Raw genomic sequence first — 15,732 nt, 5'->3', positions numbered from 1 at the left:
TAACAAAAAAATGAAAACTAGTCCATTGTCGAAAATGTCTTTAACAATCATGGAAAGTCAAGTCTGACCATTATCTAAGCACTTTTTCGATTGCCCAAGAGCTTAAGATTCCACAAAAAATCGTTAGGAACCATTCGCATAAGGCTGGTTTCGAGGAGAATCTCGATGTATGGGTACATAGGAGTTAATGCAAAAAAACCTCATGGACCAAATTTCCTTCTGCGAATCGATGCTTAATCGCAACAAAATCGACACCTTTTCGAAGCGCTTTGTAACTGGTGATGAAAAGTGGATCACTTAGGACAACGTCAAGCGAAAACGGCCGTGGTCGAAATGCGGCGAGCCGGCGGAAACGTGGCCAAACTAGGAAGGTTTTGATGGATGTTTGGTGGGATTGGCAGTGAATTATCTACAATGAGCTGCTCTTCTACGGCACAGCTCCGAAGGGAGCAAATGCTCATAAGCTGCCAGCTTTGGCCAATAGGAAAGCAATTGTCTCCCATCAGGACAACGCAAGGCCACAGACATCGATAGTAACTCGCCAGAAGCTCTGGGAGCTTGGTTTGGAGGTTCTGATGCATCCACTTCATAGTCTGGACCTGGCACCAAGTGATTATCATCTGTTCCTGCCCATGGCGAACAATTTTGCTGGTGAAAAATTCGCTTCAACCGAGGCTTGTGAAAATCGAATTTCTTAATTATTGTTAATAGGTACAAGGGATTTTGTGAGAGGGACATAATGATATTACCTTCAAATAGCAACAAGTTATCGAACAAAACGGCGCATATTTGACCTGAATCGGATCATTCTACATAACTATGGTAATTGAAGCCTTGTTTTTCATGCGATAATAATGGATTTCTTTTTACTACACCTCAGAATTCCTCAATAGCTGCATATTTCAATTCTTTTTTACCCATTCAATACAAATGTAATACTTTTTCCGGAAACAATTGCTTCCGATTGACATGGATTTTAGAAATTAAAAGGGGTGGCTTAATTACTTCTTGTGTTAATGAAACACGTGCTCAGGGTCAGGAACCTCTTCCTATCCTAATTAATAATGATGTCTCGTATGGAATGATCTCGTGCCGAAGTTGTTGCCTTGGGAAATTCTTGGATGTGACGAAATCACATTGTGGAGGAATTTCCCAGTAGACCCAGCTTGGAAATCTGTTATATATACCATCAGTCATTTTATAATCGAGAATCTAGGTGGTGTTCAATCGATAAGGTGTGAGAAAAAGTTCTTTGCTGAATCATTTCTAGAAATTGCTGGTGTAGACAAGCGGATACCAAGCAAAAAGACATGATTGAGATTCGTTGTTTTCCAACTCCGAAATTGGATTGGAAAAACAATTCATCATCGGGAATTAATGTCGACGTTGTAATTATAGCCGGAAAAATCTGATGAAAATTCGTATGTTCGAAATTCGAACGTATATTTTATATTTGATTGACTGTTCAACCAGATATTATCAGCTGAAAAATGAGAAATGGACCAATTGATGATGACTGAGAATTATGGCACAATCATGATTTTATTGTGAATTGACGATTTCGATACCAACATATTCTATACTCGCCGAAATACTGGATAACATGTCTGTCCCCTCCACAAAAAAATCAGAGTTGGCTTTTTCACCACATACAGTGGCGTAGATAACAAAGAAGAACCTGGTGATTTTCACCAGACTTGGACGATAATTAATTGATTCATTTTCTTTTCTGACCTTCGTATTTCTTACCAATCAAAAAAAATCTAATACACTTACCCGACTCCTTCAATCTGAAGGGCTTAATTACCGAGAAATGTGCCATGTTTTTATTCTGTGACAGGCGAACAGTGAAATGACAAAATAAATATGCAGACAAAAACAAGATGCAGATGTTAGTTTTTTCAATTACTTAGATAGGAATACAAATACTAGTGTGGAAAATACCAGATTACGTATTTCAATAAAGTTAATTCATAAAGAATACTTTATGTCCGAGATTTATTATTTTTCTTTATCTATCCGTTTTGTTGGCCTCTTATTTGACATCTGTAATTTTTGCATTCATCATCGGTATACACTTACCTGTTGTTTTCAGTTTGTATCATTCTCGTTACAAAATTTCAATTCTGCAGATATCAAAGAACTGAACTGAGTAATTCGCATCGAAAAATTGTCTGGGCTGTGTTATACAATTTATTGTGTTCCGTTCAAATTGCAATTTATTTGTAAAGACATCAATTTTGAATTGACTATATCTACACGGTGTTCCTAAATTGGAGGTACATATAGAAATGACAGATTTCCCGGATCATTTCAAGAGAAAAAGTCCTATAACATGAGTTCCCAAACACTTTTTGAGATACAGGTGTTAAAGTTTTTTCCCATAGAACCTTCCCATTACAAGATAAGTAATTTAAAATGACCATAGATATTCCAATTTGAAGATTTCATCATGTAATATGCTAATTTTGAATGCAAAATGTGATATTTTTTCTGGAAGGGTGCCTGATTCTTTCCTTCTGAGCTATATTTAGTGAACCGCTGGTAGTTTAGAAAAATGTAGAAGGAAACTCTGGTCCTACTACACTTTTTGTTATAGTTTTATCGAATTTGCTATTGATTTCAAGAGAAACATTTCAAACAGCTCTCGAGTAATACTCAGTAAAATCCAAATTATTATAAAGATCCAGCTTTTAAGCTGTAATGAATGAATTAATTATAAGTTTTGGTACTTATTCAACCACTCTGTAGCGAAGATTAATAAAGATTTGATAAACTGATAAAAGAATCACTAAAAAGTACGACACACTGGAAACACTCTGTATCTCGAAAACAAAGCGTTTGCGGGCTCATATTCATGGGACTTTTTATTCTTTAAATTATCCAAGGAATCTCTCATTTTCCTCCGTATCTCTAATTTAGGAACATCCTCTATAAGGTAAGAACAACCGAATTAGTGATAAAAAAAATTATTTCGAGTAATTAGGTTCAAACTTCGTTATAAAACTCCTTTTTCTCACATTACAGATATGAGTAAACGTTGTCGTTGAAAAATTTTTTTTCGATTATCGCCCCCAAGAAAAAATCTACGCCCTTGATCTAACCAAGAAATACATCGCGTATATAACACTATGGTTTATTATTTACTCTCTTATCTCAAAATATTTAATAAAATTTTACGTTTTGCTTTCAAAGTCCCAAAAAAACTGAGTTTAATAAAACCTTGTTACACAGTTTTTCTTGAAATTTAAGGGCATGAAGAAAACGAATATGTTGCAATATTTACGTGTAACCTGGATATTTATTGATTCTTAACCTAAAACATAACTAGATTGAAGTATCCAATTCTCTGAAATTCCCTTGCTCCAAGATGGATGATAGCAACTTCTCCTAGTTGCTGATGGCAGCTATCCATCAACGTTCTGATCATTTTACTTGCAAGAGATGTTACCTTATATCCAATCGATATTTTACCAAACCTACCCCGATGAAATGATTTCTCAGTTATAATTGGAAACGTGATTCTCGAAGAACTACACTCATTTCTGGAAAGCCAGTCTGTTCCAAAACCAATTAACCTAATATTCATTATTTGTTTTATAGGCTCTTTGGTTTCTCCATCAATATCTCTCGACTTATAACAATTCGAATTATTTGATTTTTGAGTGAAAACTCTGTTGGTATTAAACAAATCGAGAAAAGTACTGACATAGCGTCAGGAGGTTTTGAGCGCTCGTTATTTATGCGCTTTTTGCGCCGTTAGAGACGAACCTGAAATTCCAGATCTGAACGTATCCTTTCATGTTTCTAGGTTTTTAATAGTTATCGTTTTTATGATTTGACCACAGTGTGTCCAACCTCATAGAGTAGAAGAGTGCTTTTTAAAAACTGGTGAATGGTTTTTCATGAATAAACTATTCATAAATGAGTCTAAGACAAACTATTTTACTATTTTGCACTGAACAGTCACCAATTATTCCAAGCAACATAACTCTTGGCAATAATGTAATAATGGCTGTATCACATAAAAAGTTTTTAGGTGACCAAATTGAGGAATTCTTGAACTGGGACATTCATATAAATAAAACGTGTTTAAAATTAGCTTCCATTGGCTATGAAATTAGAATTGTTACTCATTACATGAATGAAGAAACACTTGAAATTTTATATTATGCAAATTTTGAGATATGGAATCATTTTCTGGGGAAATAGTTCTGGAATACTGTCAGTTCTTGTTTCACAAAAAAAGAGTAACAAGAACCATTCATGTAGACGTAATTTAGAGATAAAAATATTTTGACAGTTTATGGTTTATAGATATATGAATGTTTAGTTTTCATTTTTGAAAATAAAAATGGATCCAATGTTGGAGGAACACATAATTATAATACAAGAACAAAAGATTTAATTTATCCCCAACATAGATTATCTATTTCAGAAAAGGGACCATATTATATGGGCAAAAAAATTTATAATGAGTTAACTGATAATTTAAAAAATTTTAATAATTTAGGAAAATTCAAAAAGAATATATTAATTGAATTGAAACCATATTCATTATGCGATTATTTCAGAAGTTAGAATTTAGTTTAGTTTATTTATGCAATTGTGACGTAATTTCATTTTTTATGTATATATTATATGTGAAATTTGGAAATAAAGATAAATATTATTTCTGATCAATGCTATCAGACATTTTCAATGGGAGATCAAAATATCTTATTTTTTGACGATTAGAATTCATTCCCCTTTGTCAATTTTTTATATCTTCAAGATTTAAAATATTTATAGGAAGTTGAATAGAGGAGACCTCAAAAAAAGTTATCGTCCACAACTTCGTATAACTATCTGTTGGACAATAAATCAGGAAAGAAATATAGCTTGATAACAGAATATTCCATTCTTCACCTAGTGGGTTTCAGGTATATTCGCGTGATTCTATGATGATTACTTAGGTGAAAACTGCTGTGGGAACGAAGTGGAAAAGGGACTTAAAGAGACATAAAACATTTCGGATATACTGTCCCTGAAGATGGCACCTTGAATGATATATTACAGACATATTTCAGTGGAGTATGTAGTGCAGCATTTTTTCGCTGAAATTTTCATTTCCCTCAATAATTTGCACATCAACGATTGTGTTCGAATATAGAAACAAATTCCGAGTGCCGTCAATTTTTTTATTGTGTATTCTCCATTACTTTACCTACAGAAGAAGAATTGTGAGGGCTGCATTCATGGATGGTACTTATTTATCTTCTGACTATACATAACCTCAATTACTTCTAGCTTCTCATCGTTGCATGTAATGAATAATAACTGGCTTGATATCTATTGAGAACCTTGAATTTTAATTTCTTCTAGTGATAAGCTTCTAGAGCATTTTCCAGGATGAACTCCTGCTAATTTTCAACAGAGATCATGTCTTGAGCGAATAGGCTATTTGATGGTTTGAAATATATTGTCCTACTTTCTAACATCGTCATAGATTAGATTTTTGAAAACGCTATACAATTATTTCCTCCAAAAATTTTATTATAAATGCGGAAACGATCCACGAATCGATCCAATTTTTCACTGCTTTATAAGACGGGAGGTGCTAGTCAGCCAAGCCGTGTGCCATTGATCGGAAAAAGTGATAATCCGAGGGAGGAACGTTTGGAGTTCGATAAGAATCGCCTGTGATTGTTTCAGCCAGTTTTAACAACTCATAAAACACTACGCCGAGCTGGTCACACCAAATACTGAGCATGACCATGGAACCGTGAATATTCGGTTTGGCCGTCCACGGGGAAGCATGGTCGAGATATCACCATGATTTTCTGCCCTGGGGATTATCGTAATGAACCCATTTTTCTTCTCCAGTCACAATGCGATGCTGAAATCCTTTCCGTCTTTGCCTTGCAAGCAGCTGTCCACAAGCAAACAAACGCCGAGCAACATCTCTCTGCTTCAACTCTTACAGCACCCAATTTCCTTATAACTGAATCATTCCCATGACTTTCAGGCGTTTTGAAATGGCTTGCTGCATCACTACCAATGATCCTGACAATTCTTGTTGCGTTTGACACGAGTCTTATTGAAGCGGAAAATTAAAACCTTCGCAAATGACGAGAATATGGTTCGTAAGCTGACATGTTCAATCGAGAATAACTTTATGACTCAGACAAAAATTGATGAATATTGCGATGGCGTTATGTTGAAAAATACCTAAGCTTATTGCGTGACATCTATGATCTATTTATTTCGACTATCACTTACCGTTGCAGCCATCTATTTCAAAACGGCGGAAGCAAAGTTTTACACCTAATATTTTAAGAGTCTGAACGACATTTACCCTATTGAAAAGTCTCTGAAAACATAGGATATTCGATATTACATTCAATTCTTCTCTCAAATATATTGCTAAAGTGAGAATGTAATAAAACGAAGTAATCTTCCTTATGAATTTCTCTTAAATAATAATAAATTCATAACATAGGTACATCGAAATGATTGTCACAAATGAACACAAACTTTTTTTATAAAATACTCGTTTGTCTAATTAAAAGTGACGACACTAACACTAGGTGAATCTGCATTTTGATGGCTCCTTCGACATTTCCTTTTGTGTATAAACATAACTTCATACTTTGAAAGGATTTTGTCAAATGGCCTATTGTTTTGTTGATAAATTCTCCTCATGACTGGATTGATTCTTCAAAAACTAAAGAAGACTTATTTTGTTTTTGTGATTTCGAAAACCCATTAAACATTCATGCATACCTTGTGAACTTAATGAATATAAAATAGAAAAGCCGAAATTGTCCCTGCGAAAGCGATGAGAAACTATTTGATGGAATATTTCTAGTGATAAATCATTTCTGGTTTCGCAATTTGAGGTTTTGCGGTGGAACATAATTCAAATTTATGCGTTAGAGCCACGAACTTCGAATCGACTCTCTAACGAGCCATGATCTCCAAATGTTACAAGAGGACGAATATAAAATGGCATCTCTAATTGTCGAGACTTTTTGAAATTATACTGTTATAACTATTATAGCCTTATTATATCATTTTTATGACATTACTTTGGCAAAATAGCATAAGACTCTTATTGGAAATTGTTTAATTTTTGTCAATTATTAGCATTTTGTCTAGAGAGACAACTTTGTACGAGTTTAACCTTGCCGATCGTAACTTTATTTTCATATTGTCTTCTTCGTGTTCTTAGATTGAATTACTAGGGCTACTATTTATGTATTGAGAATTGGCAACACTGATATTGCCAGGTGAAATCTGATATTGACATCGTAAAATTTGAAATTTTTTGTGTTATAAGTAGGTACTCATAATATTTTGATGTACGAGCACAATTTTTGTTGTTGACAGTAATTTGAAAATGTCATCTCTGTCAGAATATGGATTTTAGAGGTGGTATAACTCAAGAAAAATGCATCTATCAACTAAATTCAACTTTTGCGATGAAGCGCCATTTAAAGCCACTGTATATCGCTTGTACACTCAATTCAAATTTGGACTTAGTTCGCTCACGGACGAAGATAAAGAAGGTCGTCCAAAATACGTCGTTGTGTCGAAAAATCTTGATGCTGTGCGAAAACTAATTGGAGAAGATCGTCATGTGACATATCAGGAAATTGAGAGATGTTCAAGCATTAGTATGACTAGCATACATAAGATTTTGCACGAAAATTTGTGTGTTCGGTAGCTCTGAGCAAGTTGGATACCACATTTGTTGAATGACGCTCAAAAAATTGCTCGCGTCGATTGGTGCCGTGAAATGATTTCGAAATACGACTGTGGTGCATCCAAAACGGTATACAATATCTTTACAGGTGACGAGTCGTGCATTTATGTATACGAGCCAGAAAAAAAGGCCAGTCGGCAGTTTGGGTGTTTCAATGTGAAGCAAAGCCAACAAAAGTTGTTCGTTCTTGAAGCGTTAAGAAGCAAATGATGGCGTCTTTCTTCAGGAAAACTTGTCCTGTGGCAATTATGGCTCTTGAAAATCAAAAGACCGTTAATTCAGAGTGGTATGAAACCATTTGTTTGCCTGAAGTTTTCGGTAAATTGAGAGAAACAAACCCAAAACGACGAATCATCTTGCATCATAACAATGAGAGCTCACACACATCAAATGCAACGAATGAGTACACAAAAATCAAATTAATGGTTTATTCGCCTTACAGCCCCGACTAGACATCGAATGAGTTCTTCTTTTCCCAGAAATTAAAAATAAACTTTGTGGATAACGATTTTCATCGCCCGAAAATTAGCTTGAGGCCCTCAAAACTCCTGTTTTAGAACTACTATCTTCTGATTGGAAAAATTTTTTCGAATGATAGTTCAATCGCATGCAGAAGTGTATAGATCTTTAAGGCGATTATTTTGAAAAGCAGTAAAAATATTTTGCATTAAAATCGCTTTTTCATTTTTTGTATCCTCAATACTTAAATAGTAACCCTCGTATACGTCCATCCGATAAAATTTCATGTTAATTGTGTTACCAGTTCCAGAGAAAATGCAAGAAGAATATTGAAAAAAAAGCCTAATATTTCTGTGACAACAGATCAAATTATGTTGAAAACGCACCTGGGACCAGGGTGGTGTTTTCTTGAATTTATTCATTTCCAAAACGATGTTAACTTTGACAGCCTCTTTCTCACTTGAGTTGGTATAAAGGCGTTATCCTATTTACGAATAAATTTAAGAGCCCTTGTTCAATATTTCTGCTATGATGCTGTTAGTGTACCTAGCCAATAAATTTGCATGAATCGATTGTTTTGGGAGGATCAAAATTATGAATATGTCGCAATATGATAATAATCTTCTTTATTTAGGATGCTAGCATTAAATCGCATGCAAAAGTGTATAGATCTTAAAGGCCATTATTTTAGAAAGCAATAAAAATATTTTGCATCAAAATCGCTTATTTGCTTTTTGTATTCTCAATACATAAATAGTAACCCACGTATAGGTTTGTGGCTTGAGAACAGGACACATTAAACAAATCCCTAGTGAATCATCGACGTTTCGATCCCAAGTTATATCTGCTTCAAAACTTTTCAAATGGGTTTATAAAACATAGTGATAAGTTTTATATATAATGACCTATAGGTGTCATACCACATCGTGCTACCTAATAAATCCATTTGAAAAGTTTTGAGAAAGATCCAAACTTAGGATAGAAACAAACCCATAATTCAATCAACTTTTTTTTCGTTTTGAGAGAGGTAGTTTTTCATCAGTTCTGATAATTTATACCGTAATTATATAAAGACCATGTTGAATGTAGGATTAATTCACACCTAATTACCGGGATTTCAAATAGCAGTATTGTATAGATGTTACGGGCAATGTAAATAATTGGGCATTGTTTATAATGCCCGGGCAATTTAAAAAGTGCCCAAAAGGATATGACAAAATGATAAATTATGCTGCAAATATCACATTGCCCGGTCATTTTGGATAATGCTAAAAGTCAAGTGGGCAATTTAAGAATAATTTTTATTCATATTTCTTATAAAAAATAACAAATTTCTACATATCTAACTGACAAAGTAAGAAACAAAAATAACAAATAAAATTTCCAATGCTGACAAACAAACCGGTGGCGATGAAATAAGTACCAACAGAAGTTAAGAACAAATAAAAATAAAGTATTAGATATGTACGTACTTACAAATTTATATTTACACAAAATGTCAATAATAATATCTATTTATTAGAGCAGCTACCACTTTGGTGACATTTTGAGTTACATAACTTTTTTTCTTTACGACACTTGCACTTGTCGGATTTACAGCCACCTTTACAGCTACATCGCCTATAGCCTTGGCCCCCTGTCTTGGATGACAATCTTGCACATTCTCTTAGTGAAATCTCTCTCTGTGGAATATCTTCATCATATATAAACTTCTCATTACATATTGTAAATTGGTTCCTGGCATAAAGTTGATTTAGAATTCCGTGTTTCGTGCCTAATTTATACATATTAGCATCTGTTACTTCAAGAACAAATGCCAAAATATTTCTTCCATCGGCGCGACCTCTGTCGACATCTGGGACTCGAACTCTAACTGTGTCACCTTTTTTAGCATCAGGGAATTTTGAGGTAGAAGCTTGAATCATTTTTTCAGCTTGTTTTTTTAGATTTCTTGCTGAAATCTGCCTAATTTTTAATATGTCGGCTTTCCTTTTTTTCACATAGGGTTCTTCCGGAGAATCTTCATGTCCGAAAGGTTCTTGAAATTCTTTATTATGTAAATCAGTTTGAACATAACTATCAAGAGAAAGTAGTTCCTCCTCATCATGTTGACTTGGACCTGGGAGCTCCGCTAACACATGTGACTCAGTTTTATTTTGCAGAGGACCATCTTCTACAGACTGTACATTATTTTGATCTCTTACTAAAACTTCTAAGTCCTCTTCACAATTTATATTATTCAGAACATCTGTGGGTAGAAAACTTTTTAGACCAACTTTCAACTTTGTCCCAAACATGGCCTCATACGGAGTACAGTTGATGCCACTATGATGAGCTCTGTTCTTCATTAGCTGTACAAAACGTAAACCTTGTGACCATTTCCTGGTGCTATTGTCTTCTAGCCACGAACAAAGCATATTTTCCACGTCCTGATTCGCACGTTCTACGGAACCCTGACTTTGAGAGTGTCTGGGCTTCCCATGCACCATCTTCAACTCGGGCCACATGCTACATAGTTCGCTAATAGTACTGTTAGCAAATTCTCTTCCATTATCACTTTGCAAAATACTGGGCGCACCAAAAATTGCAAAAATATCCAAAAGCACATAAGCTACTTCTTCTGCTCTTTTGCTTTTAAGAGGTCGAAGTTGAATAAATTTAGTAAGATGGTCTTGGTATACAAGTATGAATTTATATTGATCATCAGCTTGTGACTGCATGTCAATTAAATCGACTTGACATCTTGAATTCATACTCTTACTTAGTATCGGTCTAACAACTAAACCTTTTTTTGGCACACTGTGTTTTTTTTCGCAGGTCATACATAAATTTAGATATGTGACAATCATTTCCCTTGTAATGTTTTTATACTTTGAATTTACCTCTTTTTCCATACGGTTTCGACCACCGTGCCCAATTGCTATATGTGCATCATGTAAGAGTTGAAATATCTCTTCCCGATGTACGTAAAATCTTATCTGCTCTTTACCTTCCTCTACAGGAACTATTAACTTTTCCTTCTCTCCAATAGTCATTACATCAAACCTACGTAAACGCTGATAATCCTCAGGTTTTTTATTTACCACTTTGCTTCTAGATGTTTTAACCTTTTCTATTAAATCCAAATATTGAGGCTTTGTGAGAATTTGTGTATTCTGAGCTTTTGAGGAACATAATTCATCCAGACGTTCATTAAAACGATGCTTCATGTCACTGACATCAGTTATTGACTGTTCCTGCATTTTATTTTATAGAAAAATCACTAACACTAAATAGACAGAATTTAAGAGATATATCAATAAGCATTTTACGCACATAAGCTAAATAACATCCAAAGGCAACGAGAAAACGTAAATAATGCGACGCAAGCCACAGGTACGGACACAGGCGGCGAGCGACAAAGAATGAATGCTGATTGGCCAGCCAAAATCACATCACACGCACGTGGTTGTCCCATTGCTGTCAATTAATCAAAGTGCCCAAATAAATAATAGCAGTATTCATAATGACCGGGCAATGTGAGAAGTTATCGTAAAGTAATTGAAATTTATCAAATTGCCCAATTTTAATGGTCATTATTCATAATAACCAAGCATTATGAATACTGACCTAAATAATTACATTGCCCGTAACATAGACACTCGATAGAGGACGAGTGTGCAGTCTATTGTTTTAGGTGGAATTGACGTGGGCATGTTTGTTTCAAACATTTACAATTTAGCTCTATAACATCCAGTTATTCCATTATAAACTGCGTATTTAACCGTTGTACAAACTTGACCCGGATATCACAAGCGAATTATGGAAATAAAAATAGAATTTGAGGTGCGCATTCGCCATTTTGCGATCAAGAAGCAACCAGCGAGCATGCTTCAATCGAGTTGTTTCCTATCATGGAATTTTGACATGTGATTCATTATTGAGTATGCAAATGGGAATAATTGGTTCATTCCATGAATGAATAAATATTGTTATTCCTATAATTCACCCCTAAGGAATATGTCAGGTAAAATATTTTTCTAATATTTTTAATAATCGATTAGATTTTTGGGGCTTAGATGAAAACAGTACTTGTAGTCTCTTACCATCGTTTTCGAAGATCCTAAAGCCTGGGCTCGATGAATATCCGGTTATTACCGGGGAGACTGGTTGTAAGTCAGTCTAGAGACTTTGAAAGGTGCTTAGAGGGATAGTCGGATATTTCCGGATTCTTCACTGAATGGATTTTCCAAATTGAGAAGAGATCCTTTTATGAATAAAAGATGTATGTACTTTCTTCGACTTATTTACAAACTAGCTACCAATCCCGGCTTTGTACGGGTTGTGTAACTTATAAAAAAACAGAATATATTAAGATCCTAAATAACACCCAAATATTCAAATTATACCATATTTCAATGCCCTATAATGTACATCATTTTCGGTTCTCCTTTCTGAAGATATTAACAAATAGAGCAGATTTTTTACTTTCGAACAACGAGATAGACATCTAGAAAAACTAATGGAATACTTCAAGAAATGAAGATTCAAAGTGAATATGATGAAAACAGTTGCTATCTAATTATTATTATTATTGAATTATTAAGAAAAAAACAAGAAACGTCAAAATAGAGAATCGAACGATAGATTGGTTTAAGGAAGCAAAATATCTGGGAGTAATCCTAGATGAAATAATGAATTTCAGCAAACAACTTCAAGAAAACAGGAAAAAGACGAGGCATGGGAGACTTTTTCCTCTACACAACCCAAAAATTGAATTTTCCTTAGAAAACAAGCTGAAGATAATAAATATAGTGCTAATACTAATACATTAGGTATGCAGAAGTAACCTGGTATAATACGAAATACAATAAGAAAGATCAGTCACAAAGTACACTGAATACAGTAGCCAGAACAGCGGTTGGCGCAACCAACAAATCAGAGAAGAATTGAAAATTGAAACCATTGAGGAAATAGTTAACACAAACAAATGAAGAAGACAATAGAGACGCTAAGGAATCACGAGAATAGCGAATTAAGAAAGATAATACAAATCCTGATAAGGAGATAACTCTTTCAAAGAATCAATTAGAAAAAAAAAGTGACATGCAGATGGGAGAAAAGTCTCCCAAATAAACGACAGTAGAAAATAGGAGTAATGATAGTAGAGGCCTAGGGAAATAAATTCTAGTCCTTTAACAAAAAGACCTGTGATTTCTGGACTATTTGAAATCAGAAATTAAGCCCAGTGAACTAAAAAAGAGCTTAACTAATTGGACTCATGTTGATCTTTAATCTAATTATCATTCAACACCTCCCCCCCTAACAAATGAATCGACCTCCAATAAGTATCGGACCTCTAGGCGCTTCAAAAATACTCAAATAAAAATTCTATATAAAAATTCAGAAGTTATTTTTCCTCTCCCTCATTGAGATCAAATGAAAAATTCCCTTTCATTCGACGTCAAATATATATCAGTGACGATAAAAACATAACGGAGGCCAAACCATATTACATTTTGAAGTTCAATTCGTAATTTGTCGAATGACGGAACATAGGTACTTTGATTGATCAGAACATTTCCTATCGTTTCCAACTTCCTTGGATGATATCTCGAAAGACATGACATCCTCCCTTGGAGATTTGTGAGATACGATAATTTGAAGGAAGATCAGGAATTGATCTTTGGATTTCATATCCCCCTCGCATTCCATTAAATGAACCCTGGTTTATTTTGACTGACAAACAATAGAGGAATTGTCAATCTTTTTGTGATTTTTTTGTTTGAATCCAATGACATACAATTCAAACGGGAATTCTTCGCCATATTTCATATAATCGAATGTAGGGAAATCTCAAGAGATTGTATTACTTATAGTAGGCATTGGCATAACTGGTAATCATAGGTCTCCTTGGAAATTAAGGAAATTGGCTCTAACTAAACGAGTGGTGAATGTAAATTTTATAATTCCCAAAAGATATAATTCTGGATGTTTAAATAGACTGATGGATCATTTGAAATGACAAACATTTGAAATTGTTTGAGAATATGGTATGAAGTTTTCACAGTTTTAATTTTGAAATATGTAGAACTCAGAAGTAAACGTTAATACCCTAGATTTCAATATTCGCCTTTTACAAGTCCGATTTCGATGAACTTCATTATGGGTATTCAGATATTTGAATGGATCCATAGGAATTTGAGCTCATTGGAATATAGTGTGCATGCGAACTTTTGAACTTTCAGGCTGCTAACCTTTTTGCAAGCACTTTTGAAAATGTAGAAGGCTGACTTTAGAAAGCATAGTGCCCCACCAATAACCAGAAAATTCTTTATTATGTTCCTTAATAGCATTTTGCATTTATGTAATGAGAAGACTAGAGTGAGTTCATTTAGTTGATAGGAGTCTTCGTGTTTTTGTTGAGGACAAAAGTAGTAGTTTCAAAACTTTGAATAATGGACTTCCGCAGGGATCAGTTTTGTCTCCCATACTTTCCAATTTATACTTGACTGACATCCCTGTAATAGGAGAAATTCATCAATGCCGATGATATTGCTCTTTTGTTTCGTCATACAGATTTCGGAATTATTGAAAATACTTCAAATGAAGATCTGAAAATTATGGATAATTATTTTCTTGAGTGGCGCCTATGAGCTGATCCAAATAAAATAGGACTTTTCTGTTTACAACGAAAATATAAAAATTGAAAGTAACTTTCAATCATTCCGTCTTGAATCATAATTATACTCCCAAACCAATATAAACTTGATTCTTTTTTGAATTCCAAGGTCCACTTGGAAAATTTACGTTTGAAATTGAAGTCGAGGAACAATATCCTTCAAAAATTAGCTGGTTCTTCATGGGGGGCTGATGCTAGCACTCTTCGTACGGCAGCTTTGACCTTGGTTTTTATGCTGCTGAATACTGTTGTTCTGGTTGGTTCAGTAGTGCTCATGTTCATAAAATTAATGACAGCTTAAGTATCTATAAGAATTACCAGTGGAACTATTAAATATATTCCTTTACATTGGTTACCAGTGCTATCACATATATTACCGCCTCATATTCGCAGACAGTTCTCTTGGGAAAAATCTTGGGAATAATTTCATTTCTACCCAATTTCCAATTGTATCTTACCTCCCAGATACTAGAACTGTCAGATAAAAGTCACGCAAACCTTTATGGATTAATACTTTCCTTCAATCTAATGAAAGTGACAAGGAAGTTTGACGTTCGGAATAGAGTTCTTGTAATAATAATAATAATAATAACAGCTTTATCGTCCAACAGTTTAACCCATTTACAGGACAATGTGAATATAAATTACAAAAAATAACAAAAGATAGCATTGAAACAAAAAATGAAAAACAAAAATTTCACATGATCTAAGATACATTCCCTGAAAAATAATGAATTGCCGTCCTGACCATATTTCCCCTATGCCATCAGAATTGTAATGTCTTCAACGAAAGTCTAATCGTTGATTTTTCAGAGGAAGTTCTAGGTTTCAATCTTCCTAGGAAAATTTGATGTATTTTGAATCG

General features: G+C 34.2%; 1 protein-coding gene across 1 annotated transcript; it reads right to left on the bottom strand.

The window, feature by feature from the left end:
- Positions 1-405: 405 nt before the first annotated feature.
- Positions 406-11,506, bottom strand: LOC123686120 (KRAB-A domain-containing protein 2-like). Its single transcript, XM_045626102.1, has 2 exons — positions 9,780-11,506; positions 406-626 (listed from the first exon to the last, which is right to left on the bottom strand). Exons 1-2 carry the CDS (start codon positions 11,446-11,448, stop codon positions 406-408), a joined length of 1,890 nt encoding a protein of 629 aa, XP_045482058.1. The 5' UTR covers positions 11,449-11,506.
- Positions 11,507-15,732: the final 4,226 nt, after the last annotated feature.

This window comes from Harmonia axyridis, chromosome X (genome assembly GCF_914767665.1).
Source record: "Harmonia axyridis chromosome X, icHarAxyr1.1, whole genome shotgun sequence".
Classification (NCBI taxonomy): domain Eukaryota; kingdom Metazoa; phylum Arthropoda; class Insecta; order Coleoptera; family Coccinellidae; genus Harmonia; species Harmonia axyridis.
This window is presented reverse-complemented; position numbering and strand designations above follow the sequence as displayed.

What these genes read in the sequence shown, in the direction of transcription:
- LOC123686120 (XM_045626102.1), bottom strand. Translation starts at nt 11,448, where the DNA reads ATGCAGGAACAGTCAATAACTGATGTCAGTGACATGAAGCATCGTTTT. An exon ending in ATCCGACAAGTGCAAGTGTC is followed by an intron (nt 627 to 9,779) that starts GTAAAGAAAAAA and finishes CGCCATGGGCAG; the next exon opens with GAACAGATGATAATCACTTG.